The sequence below is a fragment of the Pagrus major genome, chromosome 1 (genome assembly GCF_040436345.1).
Source record: "Pagrus major chromosome 1, Pma_NU_1.0".
NCBI lineage: Eukaryota > Metazoa > Chordata > Actinopteri > Spariformes > Sparidae > Pagrus > Pagrus major.
In genome coordinates this window covers 25915667-25936516 of record NC_133215.1, presented here as the reverse complement: position 1 = coordinate 25936516, position 20850 = coordinate 25915667, and the positions used below count along the sequence as shown (strand labels likewise).

General features: G+C 41.0%; 3 protein-coding genes across 5 annotated transcripts in view; 2 read left to right on the top strand and 1 right to left on the bottom strand.

Annotated features, from left to right (window-relative positions):
- Positions 1–1913: 1913 nt before the first annotated feature.
- dennd1c (DENN domain containing 1C) lies at positions 1914–12861 on the top strand. Of its 3 annotated transcripts, none has more exons than XM_073471848.1 (23): positions 1973–2093; positions 2532–2596; positions 3202–3245; positions 4720–4769; positions 4876–4995; positions 5083–5152; positions 5245–5325; positions 5410–5475; positions 6846–6899; positions 7036–7146; positions 7450–7550; positions 7641–7686; positions 7775–7873; positions 8988–9113; positions 9714–9815; positions 10147–10237; positions 10344–10384; positions 10469–10519; positions 10609–10656; positions 10761–10868; positions 11106–11188; positions 11288–11501; positions 11581–12861. In XM_073471848.1, exons 1-23 carry the CDS (start codon positions 2077–2079, stop codon positions 12517–12519), a joined length of 2727 nt encoding a protein of 908 aa, XP_073327949.1. In that variant the 5' UTR covers positions 1973–2076; the 3' UTR covers positions 12520–12861. The 3 variants fall into 3 exon arrangements, with proteins under 3 accessions (XP_073327960.1, XP_073327949.1, XP_073327943.1); XM_073471842.1 differs by having other exon boundaries at positions 7775–7876; XM_073471859.1 differs by lacking the exon at positions 5410–5475 and having other exon boundaries at positions 1914–2093; positions 7775–7876.
- Positions 12862–13077: 216 nt separating this feature from the next.
- Positions 13078–16640, bottom strand: crb3b (crumbs homolog 3b). The gene is made up of 3 exons (XM_073471868.1): positions 16509–16640; positions 14206–14306; positions 13078–13852 (listed from the first exon to the last, which is right to left on the bottom strand). Exons 2-3 carry the CDS (start codon positions 14275–14277, stop codon positions 13616–13618), a joined length of 309 nt encoding a protein of 102 aa, XP_073327969.1. The 5' UTR covers positions 14278–14306; positions 16509–16640; the 3' UTR covers positions 13078–13615.
- Positions 16641–20328: 3688 nt separating this feature from the next.
- Positions 20329–20850, top strand: part of LOC140999177 (uncharacterized) — a 64839-nt gene continuing 64317 nt past the window's right edge. Inside the window, 1 exon segment of the mRNA XM_073469494.1 lies at positions 20329–20422. Coding sequence (XP_073325595.1) covers positions 20346–20422 — 77 coding nt within the window. The 5' untranslated portion in view covers positions 20329–20345.

The window sequence follows — 20850 nt, the reverse complement described above, 5'->3', positions numbered from 1 at the left end:
TGTAGTCCATTGGTAGGTCAGGACTAAACACTGACACTGACAGGACAGCACTAAGCAAGCTGGACAAGATAGAAATTACAAGCTCTCAAAGAATAGATTACTTTTGACTGAAATAGACAAGAGCGTATCGACAACTTCTGATGAGGCACATTTTGGCTTTCAGACTTACTGTTGATGTCACAATATGAAGGCAAACCAAAATGGAGACCTGCATTGTCGACAGATTAAGCAGTTTTGCTTGAACACCACAGGGAGGCAGTATGAGACAGATGAGTTGAATGCCTCTGTCTGAGCAGGATGGTGCCTCTTTTTGTAGGATGATGCCTTTTTTTCCACCATGATACCTGTAACATCAAATGTTATGATGTGTCAAATACTTATTTATAGTAAAGCAGAAGATTTTGAAGCTTGTTTTCTTGAGCAATAGCAAGACGCACCATCCTAGCCAGCTTCCCATATAGCTCACATGACATGACCAAGCATGCATTTTCTATAGGAAACAACCAATAGAGCATATTAACACAGCATCCAACATCACACTCAGGGTGGGAAACTTCAGTGCAGGGATAATGTAATGTGTTCCAGGTCGCAAGTCCTATAAATGTGGGGAATCTGACAAACTATTATCATTTTACTGCTTCCTGATTGATCAGCAACTGAAAGACAACGGATAATGAAAATCTGTAGGGACATCGGGCCATATTTAAAGATAAAACAACAACTTTGATAGCCCATGAGCTAGCGTTAAGTAACAGTTAGCATTCAACCACGTCCTAGCTAACATTACTGAGATAGTGTGATGTGATGCAGTTGGAAAGGCATAAATTAATCTTAAAATATGAATGTTTATTTAAAGGGGCTATATGTAAGAATTCTAGTTGAATGCATTAAAACAAATTATCAACAGAATGTGAAGGAATAACAGTTTTGACATTATGATGTCTATGTATGATGTTGTGGAGATATGTACTTAAGTTAGCATGCTAACCAGCTAGCTGCTGTCCATCCTGATCCAAAGCTCCTGTGCTAGTGGCGTTAACAGTAACACTCCACTGGTCCCTGAGCTCCCAGTCTGCGCAGTGATCTGCTGCCCCCCATTTGTTTTGAGTATACATTTACAGGTGGCCAATTCCCACATATTGCACATTTAAGCCAGAAAGTGAAAGTACTGGATTTACTGGATGTAATCAAACAGTAGACCTTATGTTAGCCAGGAAGGGGTTGAATGCTAACGTTGTCTAATGGTAGCTGATGGGTTATCAAATTTGTTGTTTTTCTTTGAAATACGGCTTGAGTCCATCCAACATTTCAATCATCTTTTCAGTTGCTGGTCAGTCGGGAAGCAGTGTAATGATAATGATTTGTCAGATTTCCTACATTTATAAAACTCTCAATGTAGAACACATTTGTATTACATACTCCCGGCATTCGAGCTTCCCACTCTGTGCATGACGTGAGAGGAAAATGGCTGCCGTTTGAATATGGGCTATAAACAGATCCTGAGCATCAGCTCTACTTTTCTTGATAGACTATAAAAGGATCCATAAATTGTGGAGACTATTAGTCTCACGGCTGTGAGTGTTAATGACAGTTCCTCTTCATGTGTGTAACGTTTGATCAGGCAGTAGTAGTTTACCAAAGACAAGATGAAATCAAAGGTGGAGGAAGGAGACTTTTTACATCTGATTTGAGATCAGATTTTTGTTTGGCAATTAAAGGCTAAATTTTGTCCTGATGGCTTTGGAAATAAATAATAAGCCTTAAAGGAAATGAAAAGGGGAAATCATCAAAAGACAAGTAATGGAAATGAAAGAGAAGTGAATATGAGAGAGTTATGAGAGGTGGTCTAATAACAGACGTCATACTTACATATACACACTGACACATCACACATACTGACATAGATCAGGAAGTGTTCTGTCACTCCGGCGCTGATTGTGCAGACTGCTGTGACTGCTGCTGTCCCACTTCGTTTACACCACGGCTACATCGGCGGTATGACTATCATCTAACTCACCTGCTGAGGATCTCTGCCCCCCTGGACAAAACACATGGACACAGACACATTCAGGCAGCATGGGCTCCAGACTGAAGTAAGTTAATCATGTCACTTTTGCTCGGCTTTCATCACCATCACCCTGCCTGTCAGTCTGTTCTTGTGGTTTTTATTACTTCCTCTCACAACTGCACAGGAAGTTTCCTGCAGCTACTCTGTTGCCCTTAATGCGTTGCCATGTACTTCATGGTAGACCTGTTCTTGTTCAAAGCAGAGCAAAATGTTCATCTGTGTTCGTTGTTTATGATCAATCACACTTTCTATCAACCTGTCTCTAAAAGATATAAGTTCACCTTTGACCTTAAGAGAACACCTGTTTCATCAGAGCAAAGTTTTGTGAAAATAACATTTGAGTAATATAACAAATGTTGGGAAGGTTCCCTTGAATGTCTCAGCATTCAAGTGGGCATGTTTTGGTGGTGAACACACTATAAATATAATCTCACATCAGTGCTGTGAATCTCTTTCCTGTTAGACAAAACCCTGAGCGAACCTTCAACTGGTTCTTTGAAGCAACGTGCCCTGTTGCCACAGACAAAGGTGAGTCCTCTGTCTTCTTTCCCAGCAGCTCACCTGGGCCAGGTAGAATTTACTGTGATTCCCAGCTTGTGTTTCCGCCTCCGAGGAGAATTGCCCTGTATGCTACATAAACATTTAGATGTGCAGAGTGATTTGTCAGTAACAGAGAAGTTGATAAAAAGTGTTCCTCAAATTCTTCTTCTGAATATATTCACCGTCTTTCAAGTCATTTTCCTACACGACACTACGCCAGTCTGACTGTTAACTGACAAAGGAAACTGGCCCCGATCATAAAAAGCAACACAAGTCAATGTCTGTGCTACAAAATGATTAGATTGTGTATACGAAGGTGTTTCTGCAGAGCTGAGAGTTGCTCATACTTCCTGTCATGTGATCAGAAAAACCACACAGCCTGTCTCGTCACACTTGAGCCAGATGAGAACATGTTGTGGTAATCTGACAGACTGAGCAGCTGCGTGAAAGCTGAAGGGGTTTTTGAAACATTTCTATAGGTCATTTACTAATTTGTTGCCACATTCACGGTATTTTCTTTCTCTTCCACTCGTCTTTGTTTGTTTGTAGTATTAGCAATGATGTTCATTCAATTATTCTTTTCAATGTTATAGATCCTGGTGTACTGTTTCAGTTTCCAGAGGACTTCAGTGATGAGGTACTTGCTCGTGTCTCCTGTTCCTACAAACCTACAACATTTGTGCATATGCTGTCACATTAAAATGATCAGAGCAGATTGTTTTTCACCCTGTTAGCGGTGCAGATCTAGGGATTGCAATGTTGGTTGGTTGGTCACTCTGCTACTTTTCGATTCGGACTGAAATATCTCAACAACTGTTGGATGCCATGAAGTTTGTACAAACATTCATGGTCCTCAGAGGATGAACCCCACTGACTTGAGTGAGCCCCTGGCTTTTCCTCTAGTGCCACTGTAAGGTATCCATTTGTAGTTTTGAGTAAAATGTCTCAACAACTATTGGATGGATTGGCATGAAAAATGCTGCAGACATTCCCCATCATGATGAATTGTGACTTTGGTTCGCATTGGTATCAGCTGTACATTGTGTTTAACGCTGATTTTAAAGTTAGAATGCAAACGCGCTCAACTAAAATATAAAACATGGGAAATAATACCTGCCTGACATTAACATTGTCATTGTGAAAATGTTAGAATTCTGACTGGCAGCTCAAAGCACTGTGCCAAATCATGCATGTTGTGATATTGCATTGTTGATCTTATTCCCAGAACGTCATAATCAATTTTGCTTCAGGAACATCATTCCAACTGACTAATCATGTTTATTTAATGTCATAGCTTGTGGTAAAAGGTGCACTATGTAGTTTTTGGGAAGAATTTTTGACCCAAAGAGGAAGATCTTCATTGACTGATTTTTTAACCCTAAACAAACTAAATAATCACACTCTTTGTTTTCATGACTGAATAAAGTGAATAAACAAACTGACCTTAAAGGACAACACAATTTATACTGTTTTACTTTGTTTATGTGTGGCGGGCCCTGCCACCTTTCTAGCTTCAAACAGTGTTCTGGGACCTTATTTTTCTCTGAGAACAGCTTGTTTATTCAGTTATGGAAATAATATTTCTGAGTTTGTATTATTACCTCTTTAATATTGTAAAAATTAAAATTCTGAGTTTGAATTTCTTCTGCAAAACTACATAGTGCCCCTTTAATGTTGAAAGGGTCTATTTTAACCGAAGTGATGAGCTTTTCCTAAACTGAAACAAGTATCAAACTAACTGAGTAGTTTTGTTTCATAAATTGAACCAAACTGAGACAGAAAACTGAAAAAAAATTGAAAATAATAAGTCAACAAAATAATAAAAGTTTCATACAGGACACAAACCCTGATCTCCTCAGTGAAAGTCCTGTGCTCAACCCCTTCACCCCCCACAACTTGCTTCTTATCTGGACAGCTTGCTCAGGTACAGTGATGTTCCGGAGGTAACATCAGTTATGATGTATAGGAACAACACCAACACGGCAATATCAGATAAACCACCTAAGTATAGCCAGGAGTGGTACTAAGTACAGAGCCACTAACATGGCGGTAGACTTGAAGAGCTGTTTTGTGATTTTTCATTTTACACACACCGTTCTATCCCACTGTAGGAGTCCTGTCAAACATTACCCAGGTTCTGCTTCCCATATGACATACAAAGGTGAGTATAAACTGGCAGGATTGCCATGATTGTCTTTATTCCACGTTACTTCTCTAGCTTGTCTGTTTTCCTATATGTCCGCCTCTTACTTCGCTCATCTGCACAGACTGAGGGATGGAGTGGCCGTGCAGCACTTTACCTTTGTTCTGACTGACCTTGAAGGATGCCAGCGGTTTGGCTTCTGTCGTCTCACCAACAGCACACGCACCTGCCTTTGCATACTCAGGTACGTTTGTGCGAGGGTGTGTGAATTGTTATCGATAATTCTCATGCCACGTTGAGATTTAACACCATAATGAAAACTTGATTTCAGTTATCTTCCATGGTTCGAAGTGTTTTACAAACTTCTCAACAACTTGGCTGATTACCTCACAAAAGGACAGGTGAGATTAATGTTTCTACTCCTCTTTTACCCTCCAATCCACACACTTTTCTATGAATATCACTGACATAATGACCACCATCTTCTCAACAGACCAATGAGATGAAAGCACTGCTGTCTGCTCTCTACAAGCAGCCCATACCACTGGCAGCTGGATCTGTCACTCTGCAGATGGTAAATCTCTAATAAACCAAGTTACACTTGACTTTATGGCTGTTGTTTTTGGCAGTGGTTAGTGTGGTGTGTTTTTTTTCTGAGGGAGAACAGCTATTGGTCAGCACAGAGGTGTCTCATCCTGTTGGACACCCAGAGGGACAAGAGGGGGTGAGTCCCACAGGAGTCTATGTGGTCTGGATTAACAGCTGTAACAAATACAGACTAACTCCTGCTGGAAAACTGCAGCTGTCTGTGCTTGATGGCTAAACCTGATGTGTGCGGACTAAAACGTTGTCACTCACCCCTCTGATTAAATGTGGAAGCCAAACTTAACATGATTTGCACTAACATCTGGCATTCATTATGACTTTTGAAACAGTTTTCTGTATATATCCATAACCCATGAATAATTCATGACTGCACTGACCACACAACAGATGTTTTATCTTCGGAGAAATGCCTCCATGTGGCTCAAAGCTAAAGTTGGCATTTGAAGAGTTTCATTCCAAAATAAGACATCCTGCACTTGAAAGGCACATTTATCATTCATAAATCTGAGACAATTCCATGATGTGAATATCGAGAAAATATAAATAAAGCTATAATCTGTACAAATTCAGTCCTGAAGTGGACTTTAAGGCCCTGATCACACAGAGACTCGCCGCTAAAGGTGCAGTTGCTCTAAAAACGCCTTGGAAAAGCCTGTTTTTGACAAAAACAGCACAATGCGTCTGTGGAGCCAGTCTACCTGCACATCCAGCCATCTTTTGTAGTTAATGGGAAAAGTGGTGTGACTCTGCACCTTGCACTTCTAAAAACCGCTAGAAAAAAGTGACGTGGAGGTTGGAGTAAAGAGAGTAAAGGCAATTTGACTCCAGGTCAAGAATGGCGGACTCCACCACTAACAATAAAAAACCTCTGCATAAAAATGATTACTGTATGTAGAAAGCCATCAAATGGCCATTGCAGAAAAAATATTACCATAAATACGATCAAAAATGGGGTTAGATTTCATGGAAATCTGAAGGAATATAACTTTAAGGGGGGATATTTTGGTTTTATGTAGGAAGAAATTTTAATCAGAAGAGAAAGATCTTCACTGACTGTTTTTTATGTCTAAACAAACAAAATAAACAAACAAACTCTTTTTGTTTTCATGACTGAATAAACTTTACTTTGTTTATATTTGGCGGACCCTTTCTAGCTTCAAACAGTGTTCTGGGGACCTTATTTTCCTCTGAGAACAGCTTGTTTATTCAGTTATGGAAAAGAATAAATATTTCTGAGTTTGTATTATTAATACTGTCAATACTAAAATTGTCCAAAACTACATAGTGCCCCTTTAAGGCTGTGTTATAGTAGCATTAGCGTACACAATAGTTTTCATCTTAGAACCACAACTTTTAATGGATCCAAAATTTTGGAATGAAAACCTAATGTCTGACCCTGTAACCTGTGATGCACGCATGTCTGTGTGATGTTAAAGTCAGCTGAAAGTGAAAACACTTCCACTGATTTAGTTTCATTCATTTGACCAGGTTCCATACTTCATTGCTCCTGACCCCAGAAGTCTCCCTTCCATCCCTGAAAATGTGAGTATAGAAGATTAGACTAAAGTGAGGCTTTATATCTACTATCCTACAAAGCAGGTGGGACATGTTGGAGCTTGGATTCACATAACGCTGCCCATAACTGATGTATGTGTGCGTGTGTCTGTGGGTTTACCAGAGGAACTTGACAGAGCTGATTGTGGCAGTAGATGTGGGGAACCTGCTCCAGATCTACGCCAGCATGCTGTTTGAGAGACGCATCCTCATCTTTGCCAGCAAACTCAGCACTGTATGACAAACATTTTTTGGCCTTCTACATTTTATAGGTTTATATTTCTTTCTGGGTACAGAAGCACTTTCATTTTCTCAACATATTTGACATGCGTAACCTCAGCTCCTACCCATCAACACTCACCAAACCCCTGTGAAGACAGAAACCACTTTAGCCTCTGCTGAACGCATTCTGAAACCAAACTCACTGCAGCTACAGTAGTATTAATTGTTCGGTCTTGAAGTGAGACATTGGCCACCGTATGTGACCCGTGGGTGTTGTTATTGTCTGAGACATTCCTCCATTTTGTGTTGTGTGTAGCTGACATCTTGCGTGCATGCACTGAGTGCTGTGTTATACCCCATGTACTGGCAACACATCTTCATCCCTGTACTGCCACCCCACCTACTGGACTACTGCTGGTAAGAAGTCCATCTATGTACTGTATCTATCAGTCTGTCTTTCTGTCTGTCTGTCAATCTAATGGATCACACTTTTTTGTTTGGTTACAGTGCACCTATGCCTTACCTAATAGGGGTCCACACCAGTCTATCTGAGGTAAACTAGTCATTAAAACCACACTCAAAATGCCACAAACAGACCAACCCAACATATCAAACTGTGTGTCTCTGTTTATTTCTCACAGAGGGTGAGGAGTCGTGGGTTGGAGGAAGTCGTTATTCTAAATGTGGATACAAATACTCTTGAAACCCCCTTTGAGGACCTCAAGAGGATACCTTCAGATGTGGTAATAAACACTCTGTGTGTTGGTTTGTGTGATTATACGTGAGTCTTTTTAGTGTCTCCCGCTTAACACTTGACTCCTTTTTATAGTGAGGAAAGGATGACTGATATGTTACTTAGGTCAAGCCTGTACTGAAAAATCATGTGTTGCTTGCTTGTCATAGGATACAGGTGTCCTGGTGAAATGTAGAGCTTCCTTTAGCAGTTAGCAATCCCCTCCCTCCTCTCTACATCACCACACTTGCACGACTCCTTTCTCATTGCCTCTTTCTTTTCTCTTCAACATTTTTCTTCACTTGGTGTGTGTTTGATAGGCCTGGCTGAATAACAGGGCCGATTGGTGATCTTTCTGTTGGCCTGCCAGAGGCTTCTAGCAAAAAAAAAAAAAAAAAAAAGGTGTATGTATGGTGTTGCAATGTATCTACTGAGGTTAGCATGCTAACCAGCTAGCCCCTGGTTTGTTCCGGTCCAAAGCTCCTGTGGTTGCACCAACATTCCCCTGGTGCTCCGAACTCCCAGTCCATACTGCTAGCTGCACGGCTAACTGAGCTAACTAGCTAACAGCAGCTAAAGTTGGTGGTAGTTAGCTTTCTCTGCTGATATACTGCCCCATATTTGTTTTGAGTAGGAATTTGTCAGGTGGCCAGATGTGACATATTGCACCTTTAATCACTGTTTATGCTGTTTTACGTTTTGTGAACTAAGAATGTGCTTCAGATATGATAAGATCCCTACATATTAATTATTAAGAATCTTTCATAATCTGAGCACAGTGGACAGTGTGACACGGGCCAGGAAGTCAGTCAAATAAGGGTGCTTGGGATGCTTTTACAACCAAGTGAAAAAAAACATTTTGTCACCTGCTTTTAAATCATAAACACAGGACAGACAACTATTTAGATTTTATCATCTTAGCAATACAATAGAGTAGGTGCCTTCTTTTGGCCTATGATCCACCAGGTTCAGTCAACAGAAGATCCAGTCAACAGTCAAACTCCCTGTGGCCCCTTTTACACCTCATCTTCTCCTGATTGGATGGTGTTGTCTCATCACTGAGTAGCAGCTGCAGTTGGGCTAGATTCATTTTACAAATATAAATGCCAATATGTCTCCAGATGGCTGGGCTGAAGGTGTGTTTGAAGCGTCAGGCGGTGTCTCCTGGCTGTGGTGTCTCAAGGGCCTTCCTGAAAGCTCAGGCTCTGCTGTTTGGAGGCTACCGGGACGCACTGCAGGGCCAAGAGGTCAGTCACTCATAGTGAGACTTATTGCAGACTTCAAAGGTGTTACTGATAACATTCAGCCACTACATGTAGCATTCAATCTCCCCCTTCCATTGCATTCACACCACAGCACAACTGTTGTTCCAATCATATGGTTGCCAGTTTGCTGCAATACCTTACATTGCTATGCTATGCTGTAGTTTTTTCCAGAAACTGGCAACTACAAAGACTGTTGACCGCTGATGAAACACAGATGCCGTGTTATACTATTGGCAGACAAACCTTATTAGAAGCTGGAACCGACCATCAGAAGTCTTTTTAAAATGATGCACTCACACAATCATAATCATGTAAAAAGAAATGTTTAAAAATGATTTGTCTACATAAAACTGTTATCAATATAACCTTTAAGTCCTTTATAATAAAAACTACAATAGTGGAGTAAATTAGTAGTTTGTTTAATTGTACTGTTTGCACTTTTGTGGAGTATTTTATGCAAAATGATTGTGGCCTCTGCATTTTTTATCAGGCTGTCTCTAGAGATAGCTCTGTATGCATATAGTAGGCCTAATTGTGTCCCTCTTGTTGTGCCCTTATTTCTCTCTATATCTGTCTGTGCAGGAGGGTGAAATGTGGTTCAGTGAGGAGCTGTTTCTAGATCACAAGTCTTCCAGTATGAGGCAGTTCCTACAGAGTGCCATTCATTTACAGTCCTTCAAACAGGTACACTGCCCTCTGCTGGATACATCCTGCAATTATAACACTGGATAATGGCTTGTTGGGCAGGGAATTAAAGTGAAATCTTGCAGCTGGTTAATAAATGTCTCTTAATTTAATGGGTAAGATGTTGCGCCTATTCCAGTTTGCTATCTCAGGCTTTTTATCCTGATGTTTCACACCGTTAAATCCACAGAACTGCGTGGTTGTTCACAAGATTGCCAGTAAATCTGTTCTGAAATCAGCAGGACTAAGTCGTCCCAAGGTTACTGTAAAACAGTGAACATTTTCATATTGATGAAATGATTTAAAAAATGAACAAATGTATGTCTTGTAGTTCATTGATGGCCGCCTGGACATTCTGAACAAAGGGAAGGAACCAGATGACCTCTTTGAAGAAGAGATCCTAAAGTGTGAGACAACTGCAGGTGTGTATCTCTCTCTCCCTCTCTCTCTCTCCCCCTCTTTGCGTGTGTGTGTTTAAATCTTTTATGTTTCACTAATCGTCTTTTCTTTGTATGTGTCTGTTTACAGGGAGAAGCAAGTCTTATCATCAGTTAGTTGGAAATTTAAAGGTAAATTCTTTTAATAAAATTGTTTTTGGTTGGTCCGCCTCTTGTTGAAGAAGTGCAACACAGATGCCTTTGTACTTTTAACAGAAGGGTGGAGGAGCTCTCATCCTGAACATGAAGTCCAAAGCAAACATAAAGGTGAGTAAGCCGACAAGCCGAAGGTCTTGCTGCAATCCAGTCTGCGTTACCGAAACAACTGTCTTCATATTCGTTTTCATCTCTCTCAGGCCAAAGGACTTGCCAAGTCTGGTTTGAAAAACCTGCTGATGCACAAGGTGGGTCAGCGATTAATGTACGTAGGTGCTGCGGTTGACACAAATTCAGCTGTGGTTTTACTGTACTTCTTCCTTTCGTGTGTGTGTGTGTGTATCTAATGCAGGCCCCCCATGAAGGACCTACCCTTCAGAGAGGAGGATCGGTGTCACACCGACGTGCCCAATCTGACTGCCTGCAGAACCGCCTGCCAATCACACAACATTTTGGAAAGGTGAGACATGTCTCAAATCAATCCATTCCAAACATTTTATAAAACTAGAAACAGACACTATCCACATATATCCTCACCACCCCCTAATTTTTTTCTACTGTCCCATACTTCTTCTTTGTGCTATTTTGCAATTGGTCCATTTCTGTCGCTTTATTGTGGTTCACCCCAACATCTCTCGCTACTATTGGGGGGATACTGCATTGCTTTGCTTTGTTGCTCTATGTTGCCTCATGTCAGTCACGTCCCCGTCGGCCTGTACACAAGCATAGGGCTCCCAGAGACGAGCAGGACATGAGGGACACTGAAGATACATGGGATGGGTGAGAGTCAGAGCCAAGGAAACCAAGGAAAAAGATAAGAATACACAGCATGTATTTTTGTGGTTTGCTCCATTCTGTTTTGTAATCTCTGTGCATCAGAGCTGTCTCTGGGCCTGTGGTCGAGCCTGACTCCGAGCTCCATAAGGATGAGGAGGAGGGGGAAGATTCACTGCTGTGTGACGAGGAGGAGATGGATCTGCTTGGCGAGATCTTTGACACGCTCAGCTCCCGCAGCTCCCACGAACGTGGCCTGCTGTACGGCACACGCAGCCTGGATCTGTTTGGACCCGACAGTCATGACTATATCACGAAGGTAAGAAGATGAGGAACTCATACACACACATACACACAACTGTGACTTTTGTTCTAGCACCACCTGTTGTGTTTTTCAGCGCGGTTTTCCAGCCAACCCCAGCCAGGAGAGCCTGTCTCTGTCCATCAGCGGCAGCGGCAGCCTGCACAGCTGGAATTTGGAAACCACAGAGGAGCTGTCAGACGTGACGGAAGACTCTGATTGGCTGTGCCTGGACACCAGCGTGCCAGAGGAGGGGAAGGAGAATCTGGGGGAGCAGCAGAGCGGACTGAGGGAGGTTAGAGAGAAACGGGAAGAAGTGAACGCAGTTTTAAATGGGAACCAAGAGGAAGAAATAGACAACAGAAATATCTTTAAGGAAGTGAAGGCAGAGGAAGAGAGCCAGAAAGAGGGCCAAGATAAGACAGTGAGTTTAGGAGAGGACCCCGAGAAGCAAGTGGATGAAGTGTTGGAGGAAAAGAGGGAAGATCTGCAAAATGAGAGTGTGGGGGTAGTGGAGGGAAAGGAGACAGAAGAAGGGAACGATGAAATGCTGAAAGGTGTGACGAAAGAAGACGAGGGAGGAGAGAACCAGGAGGAGAAAGATGAAGAAGTGACAGGATGTTTAAACAAACTGACAAAACTGAATCCTCAACATCCCAACGCTGCGGAGGAGCAGCAAGGACAGGAAGACAAGAGCGTCATCGTTGAACCTCCTGCAGCTCAGGAAAAAAGGAGAGAAGCAGTTCAGAAAGAGGAGCGAGAGATAAGACAGACCCCCTCTCCTCCTAAAGTGCTATCTGCTGCAGCACGCTTCAAGTCTCAGGGGCATAGCCAGGGTTTTCAGGTGAAGTCCAGGGCTAAGGAACTGGCTGAACCGGGGACACCCTGCAACATGTTTAGGAGCAGGGCGGATCCACAAACTCAGCCGCTACGTGACACAAATGTGTCAGAAGAGAACAATCGCTCAGGGGGACACGAGGAGGATGACCTGCCTCTAATCAAAGTGTCTGAACTTAAGAAGAGATTTGAAGCCTAGAGGATAGGGTTGGTGACATTCTAGAGATTTCTTACTGTCAACAACTGAAGACTAAAATGAGCAACCTGTAATATTTAAAAAGGGAGTGAGTAAACTACAGTGTGGCACTGATTTGTATGTCATAGACTCTGGCCAATATTTTTGAATAGTTTGTGATCTGTATTTGTTGACAATAAGAAAAACATGTCAAATCTCCAGACCTTACCCTCAGGGGCACAAACTGGCTGGCCAATATTTAGCAAATACTGAATATTGTATACTTGAAGAGATGACTGTTGAATTGCACTTAGAATTAAGGCAACATGGTTGAAATAACAAAATAAATAAATTGTCTAACAGCGAGGACGATGCATTTGTCACAGATACATGGGTGTTAGTGTGTGAGAGATATGTGCACTCCGTCAGCTACGTCCCGGCAAAAACTGACAAATTCAGAGGATCATTATTCTATTTCTGGTACGTCTGAATAACTTAAACAGCAATAAAGTAAACATTCTGAACACGTCTCCTCCCCTTGCCTTCAATACTCCACGACAAGGAACAGAAATAGAGCCGTAGTGCCGGATGTGCACATTCCTGGTTTATTAGCAGAACACCTTGTGTACCATACATACTGATTTTTATGTTTCTTTACAAAGTTGAGCTTTTCAGAGCTCCACATAAAAGTGCATTAAAGTCATCAACAGTGTCAATCAATATCCTTCATAACTGGAAACAGGGCAAAACACATGTTTTATATATAAATACACAGAGCACACAGTGAAGTAAAAACAGAACTGTACAAATACAAAATATACCTCAGCTCATGTCCCTTATTTGGCAGAATAAAGGGAGTGACTTATCTAGAAAGAGGAATACGACAGGAACTCAAATGGCATGCACTTCCTCTTCCCATGCAGTGGTGATAACAGTCTGATGAGTCTTTGTGTTCACCAGGAATGAAAGGTGCAGCACAAACAGTGTTTAGTGTGTCTGAAGCAAACCACCATCAATGATCCCAGAGGTTAGCAGCACAGCATCGACTGAGAACAGGAGGCATCGATCCACGGGGTTTACACAGTGACAGCGGGGTGAGAGTGTGGGACTCCACTTCAAATCATATGAGGCGTTCTTCTTTGGGCAGCGGCAGAGGCAGGCCGGGTTTCTCAGATCCCGCTGCCCCGGTCTGCTTCGTCTCCTCTGCGCTGGGCCTGTACGTTCCCTCCATCCTTCTCTTCTTCCTGATGAGACACAGCAGCAGCAGCAGAGTCAAGCTGAGCAGGGACAGCACGGTGGACACAAACACCGACACTGCAGGTGGGACGAACGCCTGCATGGCCATGGTGACGGACAGCTGGGGAGGGAATCGCACACAGATAAGGCCGTCAGGGTGGTCAGCAGATGTATAATAAGTTGCCTACGTCAAATTAAAAGCACAATGTAGAGCTTCAGAGTCGATGCACCACAGGTCGAGTGAATAGGCAACGATTTTAAAAATGTGTCTACACGTAAGTATTCAATTCAATATGTAAGAAGAGTATCATTCACTATAATATCAATACATTTAAAAATGGATATTTTAATGGCTTTAAACTGAGTTTTCTTTTTAGTATCAAAATACTTGTGAGTGAGGTGCTGATAAGTCTTCCAAATAGCAAACAGCTACACAGGGATGAGATTGTATGACAGTGTTAAGTTTGAACTCACCTCACCTGAGGATTTTAAAGTATCGAGTGGGTCCGTGTGGCCTGTGTTCTTACATCTGGACCAATACAGCATCAGTTCTATAGAAACGACCCTGAACACACCTGAAAAAAAAACAACAACAACAACAAAGGAATGTATCAAATGGGTCTCATGATCTCGTGTGCAAGAGGAAAAACAGATCATCTCGGTCAGTCATCTCTGAGATTAAAGTCAGACTATTTGACTTGAATCAAATAATTATTTACTTGAACCACACAAATTTCAAAACAAAGGCAGTTCAATATGCATGTGTTCACATGTATAAGAAAGTGACAGTAGAAAGACCATTGTCTACAGTACATGCATTCAGCATGTGCCAGACTAAATAAAGCAGATAAATGTAATAAACGACTGTTCTCGTCCCGATTAATCTGCAGATTATTTGCCTGATCATTGAAGAATAATTTGTTCTATAAAATATCAGAACATGATGAAGAATTTCCATCACAGTTTCCTGAAGCCAAAGTTGACAGATTCAGAGTCCGTTTTTGTCCAAGATGTGCTTTAACTCTGCATCAGACAGCTCAAGACTAAAAACCTCACAGCCGGATGGCCTGAGTGATGGGAAAACAACTTAACTGTCAGGGAAATATGCTCCTTTCAGGCCTCTGACAGCTTTGAATACCAAGAGAGAGATCTTATCAGCTCTAACAACGACTGGAAGACAGCTTCAATGTGGGAGGCCAGCAATTATGTCACTGCTATGAGTCGAGATGAGAACTGAGGCATTTTGGATAAGTTGCAGACTAACCGCACTACAATTCTGTCAGAGGAGGAAAAAACTGGCACGACATGATTTTGTGATTTATTGTTGCCCCATGTCCCGTATATAAAAACATTATCTTTTAAAGCATCTTTTAATATAATTTAGTCAAATACAACAACACCATAGTATAAGTGTAGACTTCACACTTCCCAAATACACAACCAAGTTTCTGTTGAGTGTTCACGGCTGTTGTAATGGATTAAATGATACTCTTTGGGGGCGTTGAAGTCTTTTGATCAGCGAGTGTTACAGTGATTTAGCAGCAGTGAAGGTAGAAAGAGAAATGTTGATCGATAGACGACATTGTGAGCTCAGAAATCAATTAGTCGATTAATCAAAACAGAAACCTCAATTGTCAACTGTCAAAGCGAATGTTGAACAAAAATATGCTTGTTTCAGCTACTCAAATGTGAGAATTTTCTGTTTCTCTTCCTCTATGCAATAGTAAATTAAAGGGCAAATTCACCCAAAAATTTAAATTCAGTCATTATCTACCCGCCCCCATGCTGATAGAAAGTTGGGTGAAGTTTCGTAGTCCACAAAACATTTCTGGAGCTTCACGGCTAAACAGTGTTGCAGCGTTTTCCTAAACAACCAAAGAAGATGGGGATTACTTTTAAAATATAAGAAAAACAACCCTAAATTGATTTGAAAAGAAGTTTTTGACACGTTTTTTTTAGGACAAAATCCTCACTGTAGCTGCTAAGCTAAAACCTATTCATGACTGAATAAGCAAACTGACCTTAAAAAGGACAACACAGTGTCATTCTGTTTTACTTTGTTTATATGTGGCGGACCCTGCCACCTTTCTAGCTTCAAACAGTGTTCTGTGGATCTTATTTTCCTCTGAGAACAGCTTGTATAAAATAAATATTTCTGAATTTGTATTATGACCTCATCAATATCGTTGATATTAACTTTCTGAGTTTCTGAATTTCTTGTCCACAGTGCCCCTAATTATATCTGGGTTTTAAATAATTCAAGACAATCGCAGGTGTCATCTTGGTCTCTTGGAAAGCTGTATTTTGGAAAGCTGAGTATTTTCTGCCAAAACAATTTAGCGACAAAATAAACAGCATACAAAAAAAAATATAAATAAGGGTTACCTCATTAAGACTCTGAAAAGACAAATGTTCTCCCTAATCCTCGATAATCCACACACACCGACACTGACACACCCATCACCCACGTTTTATATTGCCACAGGCGGATGCGTGTAGGTGCACTCGCGGAATGCAGCAGGTCCTGCTCCGCCTGTTTGACCGGTGCCTGCTCAGCTCAGGTGAACCTGCTCCTCCTGCTCCTCCTCCTCCTCCTCTTCGTCCTCCTGCTCCTGCTGCTGTGAAATGACAGGTGAAGCCGCTGATAGGTAAGGAGACGAAGAAACCCCCTGCCGCCTCTCTGACCCAGAAAGAAACTCACAAACTGTTTCGGTTGCGGTTCGACTCCTAGGGCTACGTGTCGTGTTAGATTTGATCGATTCAGTGGGAGTAGTTACCTGCCGGTAATTGAGCTGAGATGTCCTCGGTGACCTGCGGTGACTCCTGGTTCAACGCAATACTCCAGGAAAGCGACAAAACCAATAATCCAGCGGTCACAGGTCGGAGCGTTCTCGGAACAGCTAAACTTTTCCTCTCACGCTCACCTACCTGTCCATATGCAGATGAGCCTGGTCACGTGACCAATCTGCACCAACCACAAACAGCTGCTTCTCTCTCTCTCTCTCTCTCTCTCTGCCTGTCAATTCAATTCAATTTTTCAATTCAAAGGGGCTTTATTGGCATGAAAGTTTCAACAACCTGTCCAAAGACTGGGACAGAGCACAATAAACAACAACATGAACACAACATCAAGATTGAGTGTGTGAGTGTGTGTGTGTGTGTGTCAGTCATTCACTGTCCCTCAGGTTGTGGCATGTTGACACATATTGGGCAGCAAGTTATGCCCTGTCTCCTTCTCCCAGCAGTATTTTTAATTTGAGATTACAGAGTTGAACTTGTTAAAATAAATGTTCCTCGTTTCGTTGAATGTTTTACATTGTAGGAGAAAGTGCATCTCTGTCTCAACCTCACCTGTCGAACAGTGACCACATGTTCTGTTTTCTTTTGGTTGCCATGATTTTTTGTGTCCTTTCTCTCTCTCTCTCTCTCTCTCTCTCTCTCTCTCTCTCTCTCTCTCTCTCTCTCTCTATTTCATTGCCACCAAACAGTCCACAAATATCAATATGTTTGTGTCTTAAAAAAAAAAACAGTCTTCAAGACAAACCACAGGAGTACCCGGATTAATCCAGTTTGGCTTGACAAACAAATCATTAATCACATCAGGATGGGTTAGGTTTAATCATTAGAGAGAAAAGGCCTTGTGCGAGTTTTAGAAGGCTGTTGTTTGGCCTACTTTGATTATTCCTAATCAAACAAACTTTGGTTGTGCCCAAATAGTTGACTTGCAGAACAAATAGACACTATGTCTGCTCTTGGCAGACCCAGGGCTTATCAGAAGTTAAAAAGAAAGGAGTGAGTCATCCAGAAAAAATGCTGTGGGTCAAAGTTGTTTCAAATCAGCCAACCACATGTTTCTAGAGAAAAACATAAATTTAAAGGTGCAAAATGGGAGAATTTAAGTTGGAAACATTCAAAATTAACTAAAATTATCAACAGTGAATGTGAAGTATCATGTTGAAGAGGTATCTACTGAAGTTAGCATGCTAACCAGTTAGCCCTGCCCTATCCTGGTCCAAAGCTCCCGTGCTAGTGGTTAAGGTTTGGGAGAAAGTTTGGGCCACTGTTTTAGAACAAAGACATAATGCCCAGTTTTGTGTTTTGTTTTACACAGAGAAGCTTCTTTTTTTATGTAATCTTTTCGTGGTTGTTGTGGAAAGTTTATTAAAATTCACTTCTTAAGCAGATTTACTGTAGAGTTATATATGAGCTCTAAAATAAAATTTGATATAAACTTTGATATGGAACTAGAATGGCACTCAGCCTCTGTCAGGGCCCAACAGTCTACTTTGATTCAATCAAGCCAAATCCAGTATCACATAGAACATTTTAAAATCCTCATTTACTCACTCATCGATACCAGCCACCTAAATATGTATAACAATGTTTAGGAAAGTGAGAAAAAATGTATGGATCTGTCCCTTTATTGGAATCTGCACCAAAAGTTAATGGGGTCTATCCTGGGCCGAGACACATCCTCCATCAGAGTTTCGCTGAAATCCGTTTGTGTAATTCTGCTGACAAACCAACCAACAAGGCGAAAACAGGCGAAAACATAACCTCCTTGACGGAGGTAAAAGTGGGAAGTTATCCATTTAAAGGTGCACTATGTAACTTTTTCATTAGAAAAACAAACATATAGGTTGACAGTAAGATTATAACACGTATAATATGGTTAGTTTTGTAGTTTGTTATCTGCTTTAGGCTGCTTTCTAGCTTTTCCCAATGACTATGAATTCAAAGTGACATTTTTTACAATGATGGCATGAATTTGACTTTTTTATTCAATGTTTTCAAAGCCTGCTTAGAAAGTGTTTCTTCTCCAGCTGGTAAAACTTTTGATGCCACCATCAGAACCCAGTACCTCCTAACCCACAAAGATTCATATCATACACCGCTTACAGTTAATGACAGATATTGCACAAGTATATACAAACAGTCTGTATGAGTATAAACACTGCATGCATATCTCAGGAATTTTTGCACATTGCACATTTAAGTTAACATTGCACATGTACTTATATGCACTCAGATCCATCTATTGTCTGTTGCATTTCTATTCTATAGCATATTTTTGTTTTATTTTTCTCTTAGTATGTTCCTACCCTCACACTGCTACTTTTTGCTGTGTCAAAACCTCTTTCTCCCAACAGTCGCAAGCTCCTGTGCCCCGGCTGTCCAGCTAGCTGCACAGCTAACTGAGCTAACAAGGTAACAGTAGCTCTGAATCATGGATCTAACAGAATACAGTTAGCAGCAGATAGCAGTGACTCTGGTGATATGCTGCCCATATTTGTTTTTGATTATGAATGAAACAGGTGGACAATTCTTACATATAGCACCTTTAAGGCCAAACAGGCACCCTTTACTGACGTATTCAAGGATTCATCTAGTGCATAAAATCTGTGTAAAATTATGTTTGAAAAATCTTCTTACTTTTTTGTACTTTTGGCAAATTTGTTTTTGGTAAGGCTTTAATTAAGATCCTATAGTAATAAGCATTAGTTAATAAATAATAAGACCCTTATAAGTCCTTTAAATATGCTTATTAACATCAGCAAGAGCCAGTGCATGTTTATAATAGCATGATAAACATGTTGATTGATAGATTATAAGATAATTATAAGCTCTTTTTAATCATTTGTAGACTTTCAAGAATGTTAATAAAGCCTTATGAGTTTCTTATTATTGGTTATAATAGCATCACAAACAATAACAATAAATATTTAATGACAATGTGTGTTGTGCTGGAAGCCAGTTGTTAGTTAATGTAAGCAGACTCCATTTTCAAACTTAAGTTAGCTGTTGTTGCTCTCTGTTACCTGAGCAGAGAGAGACAATGAGACGAGGGACTCGAGAATGGTATTGGTCACATCCTTTGCATTGTTGCGGAAAATCAAACTCAAATCCTTCACAAAGAAACCCACAGTCCAGCTGCATTAAAAAACTTAAACAGATCATCCACAGGCTTGTAGAAAAACCCGGGAGAGGGCAGAGAAGGTCTCATTTTTCAAGTAACCTTGCACTCTGCTCATATATGGCCAATAAAAACAGTGATGAATGCATGTAAATTACTATAAATTGTAACAAAGAGCTCCTTTAAAGGCATTGTTCTTGCTTTAGATCCAGTTGCCACAATTCATAATTATGAATGCATATTTAACTGCTAATATATGCAAAACAGAGCATGTATTAATCATGAAAGAAAGAAAACAGCTTATAAATGGTTTAACAATGACATACAAGCTAAGTTAGTTAAACTCAATGAATTTGTAATGCTATTATCAACAAATTTAAGAAACTCATGAGGCTTTTATCAACATTCTTCATGCCCTGCTCCAGCCAGTGTTTCTTCCTATCTAACGTCAATGTTCTGTTTAAAACAGAAACTGTTAAAGTTTGCTGCTGTATGCCAAGAAGTTCATCATACTCGTAACCCCTTCCTGATTTTTCTACTATTTACCTTTCACTCAGCAGAGATAACAGTTTTGCTGCTGCTGGGAAATCATGTGTTAGTGTGTTTGCGTTTAGCTGTGTGTACAAAAACACAGGGAGGAGGTCGGGGGAGACCGTGGTGAGGGGAAGAGGAGCAGAGCAGATCAGGATCAGACAGGAGGATGGGTAGGACTCTGCTGTGGCTCGGGGCCTCTCTGGCCTTTGCTTCTCTTGCTTTTCTGGCTGATGGAGCTCCATTGTAAGTAGACCAGCGCTACACCACCACTGAGCTTGAATTCATTCACAGAAAACGGTGCTGAAACATACAGTTTGTTTGTTCATCTCCCTGATATTCAGGTTGTTCCAGCGTCATAACTGGAGCAACAGCAATATCAGAGGATCTCTGCATTTATAATCAATTTAGAGAGTTTATGAATACGATGGATATCAGTTCAGCACAGTTCCCTTTCATCATTGTCTTACATAATGAGAAGCTGCAGTCCAGTTTGTGTTACATGAGTCAAGGAGTTTGCACAGTCATGGCAACAGAACATAGACCTGTGATGAAATGTTGCATTGATCCAGTGCTGGAAATTAATCAAGGTAATCAATGGATCACTTATTGAGTATGAAGTCCATGCTGGAGCTCAGGGTCCGCATCTGTCAAACAGATATGCTTTTTGTTGT

Coding starts and splice junctions, on each gene's coding strand:
- crb3b (XM_073471868.1), bottom strand. CDS start 14,277: ATGCTGTATTGGTCCAGATGTAAGAACACAGGCCACACGGACCCACTC. Junction 13,853..14,205: donor CTTTAAAATCCTCAGGTGAG/GTGAGTTCAAAC, acceptor TTCCCTCCCCAG/CTGTCCGTCACCATGGCCAT.
- dennd1c (XM_073471842.1), top strand. Junction 7,877..8,987: donor AGAGGATACCTTCAGATGTG/GTAATAAACACT, acceptor ATATGTCTCCAG/ATGGCTGGGCTGAAGGTGTG. Junction 11,189..11,287: donor ACTGAAGATACATGGGATGG/GTGAGAGTCAGA, acceptor TCTGTGCATCAG/AGCTGTCTCTGGGCCTGTGG.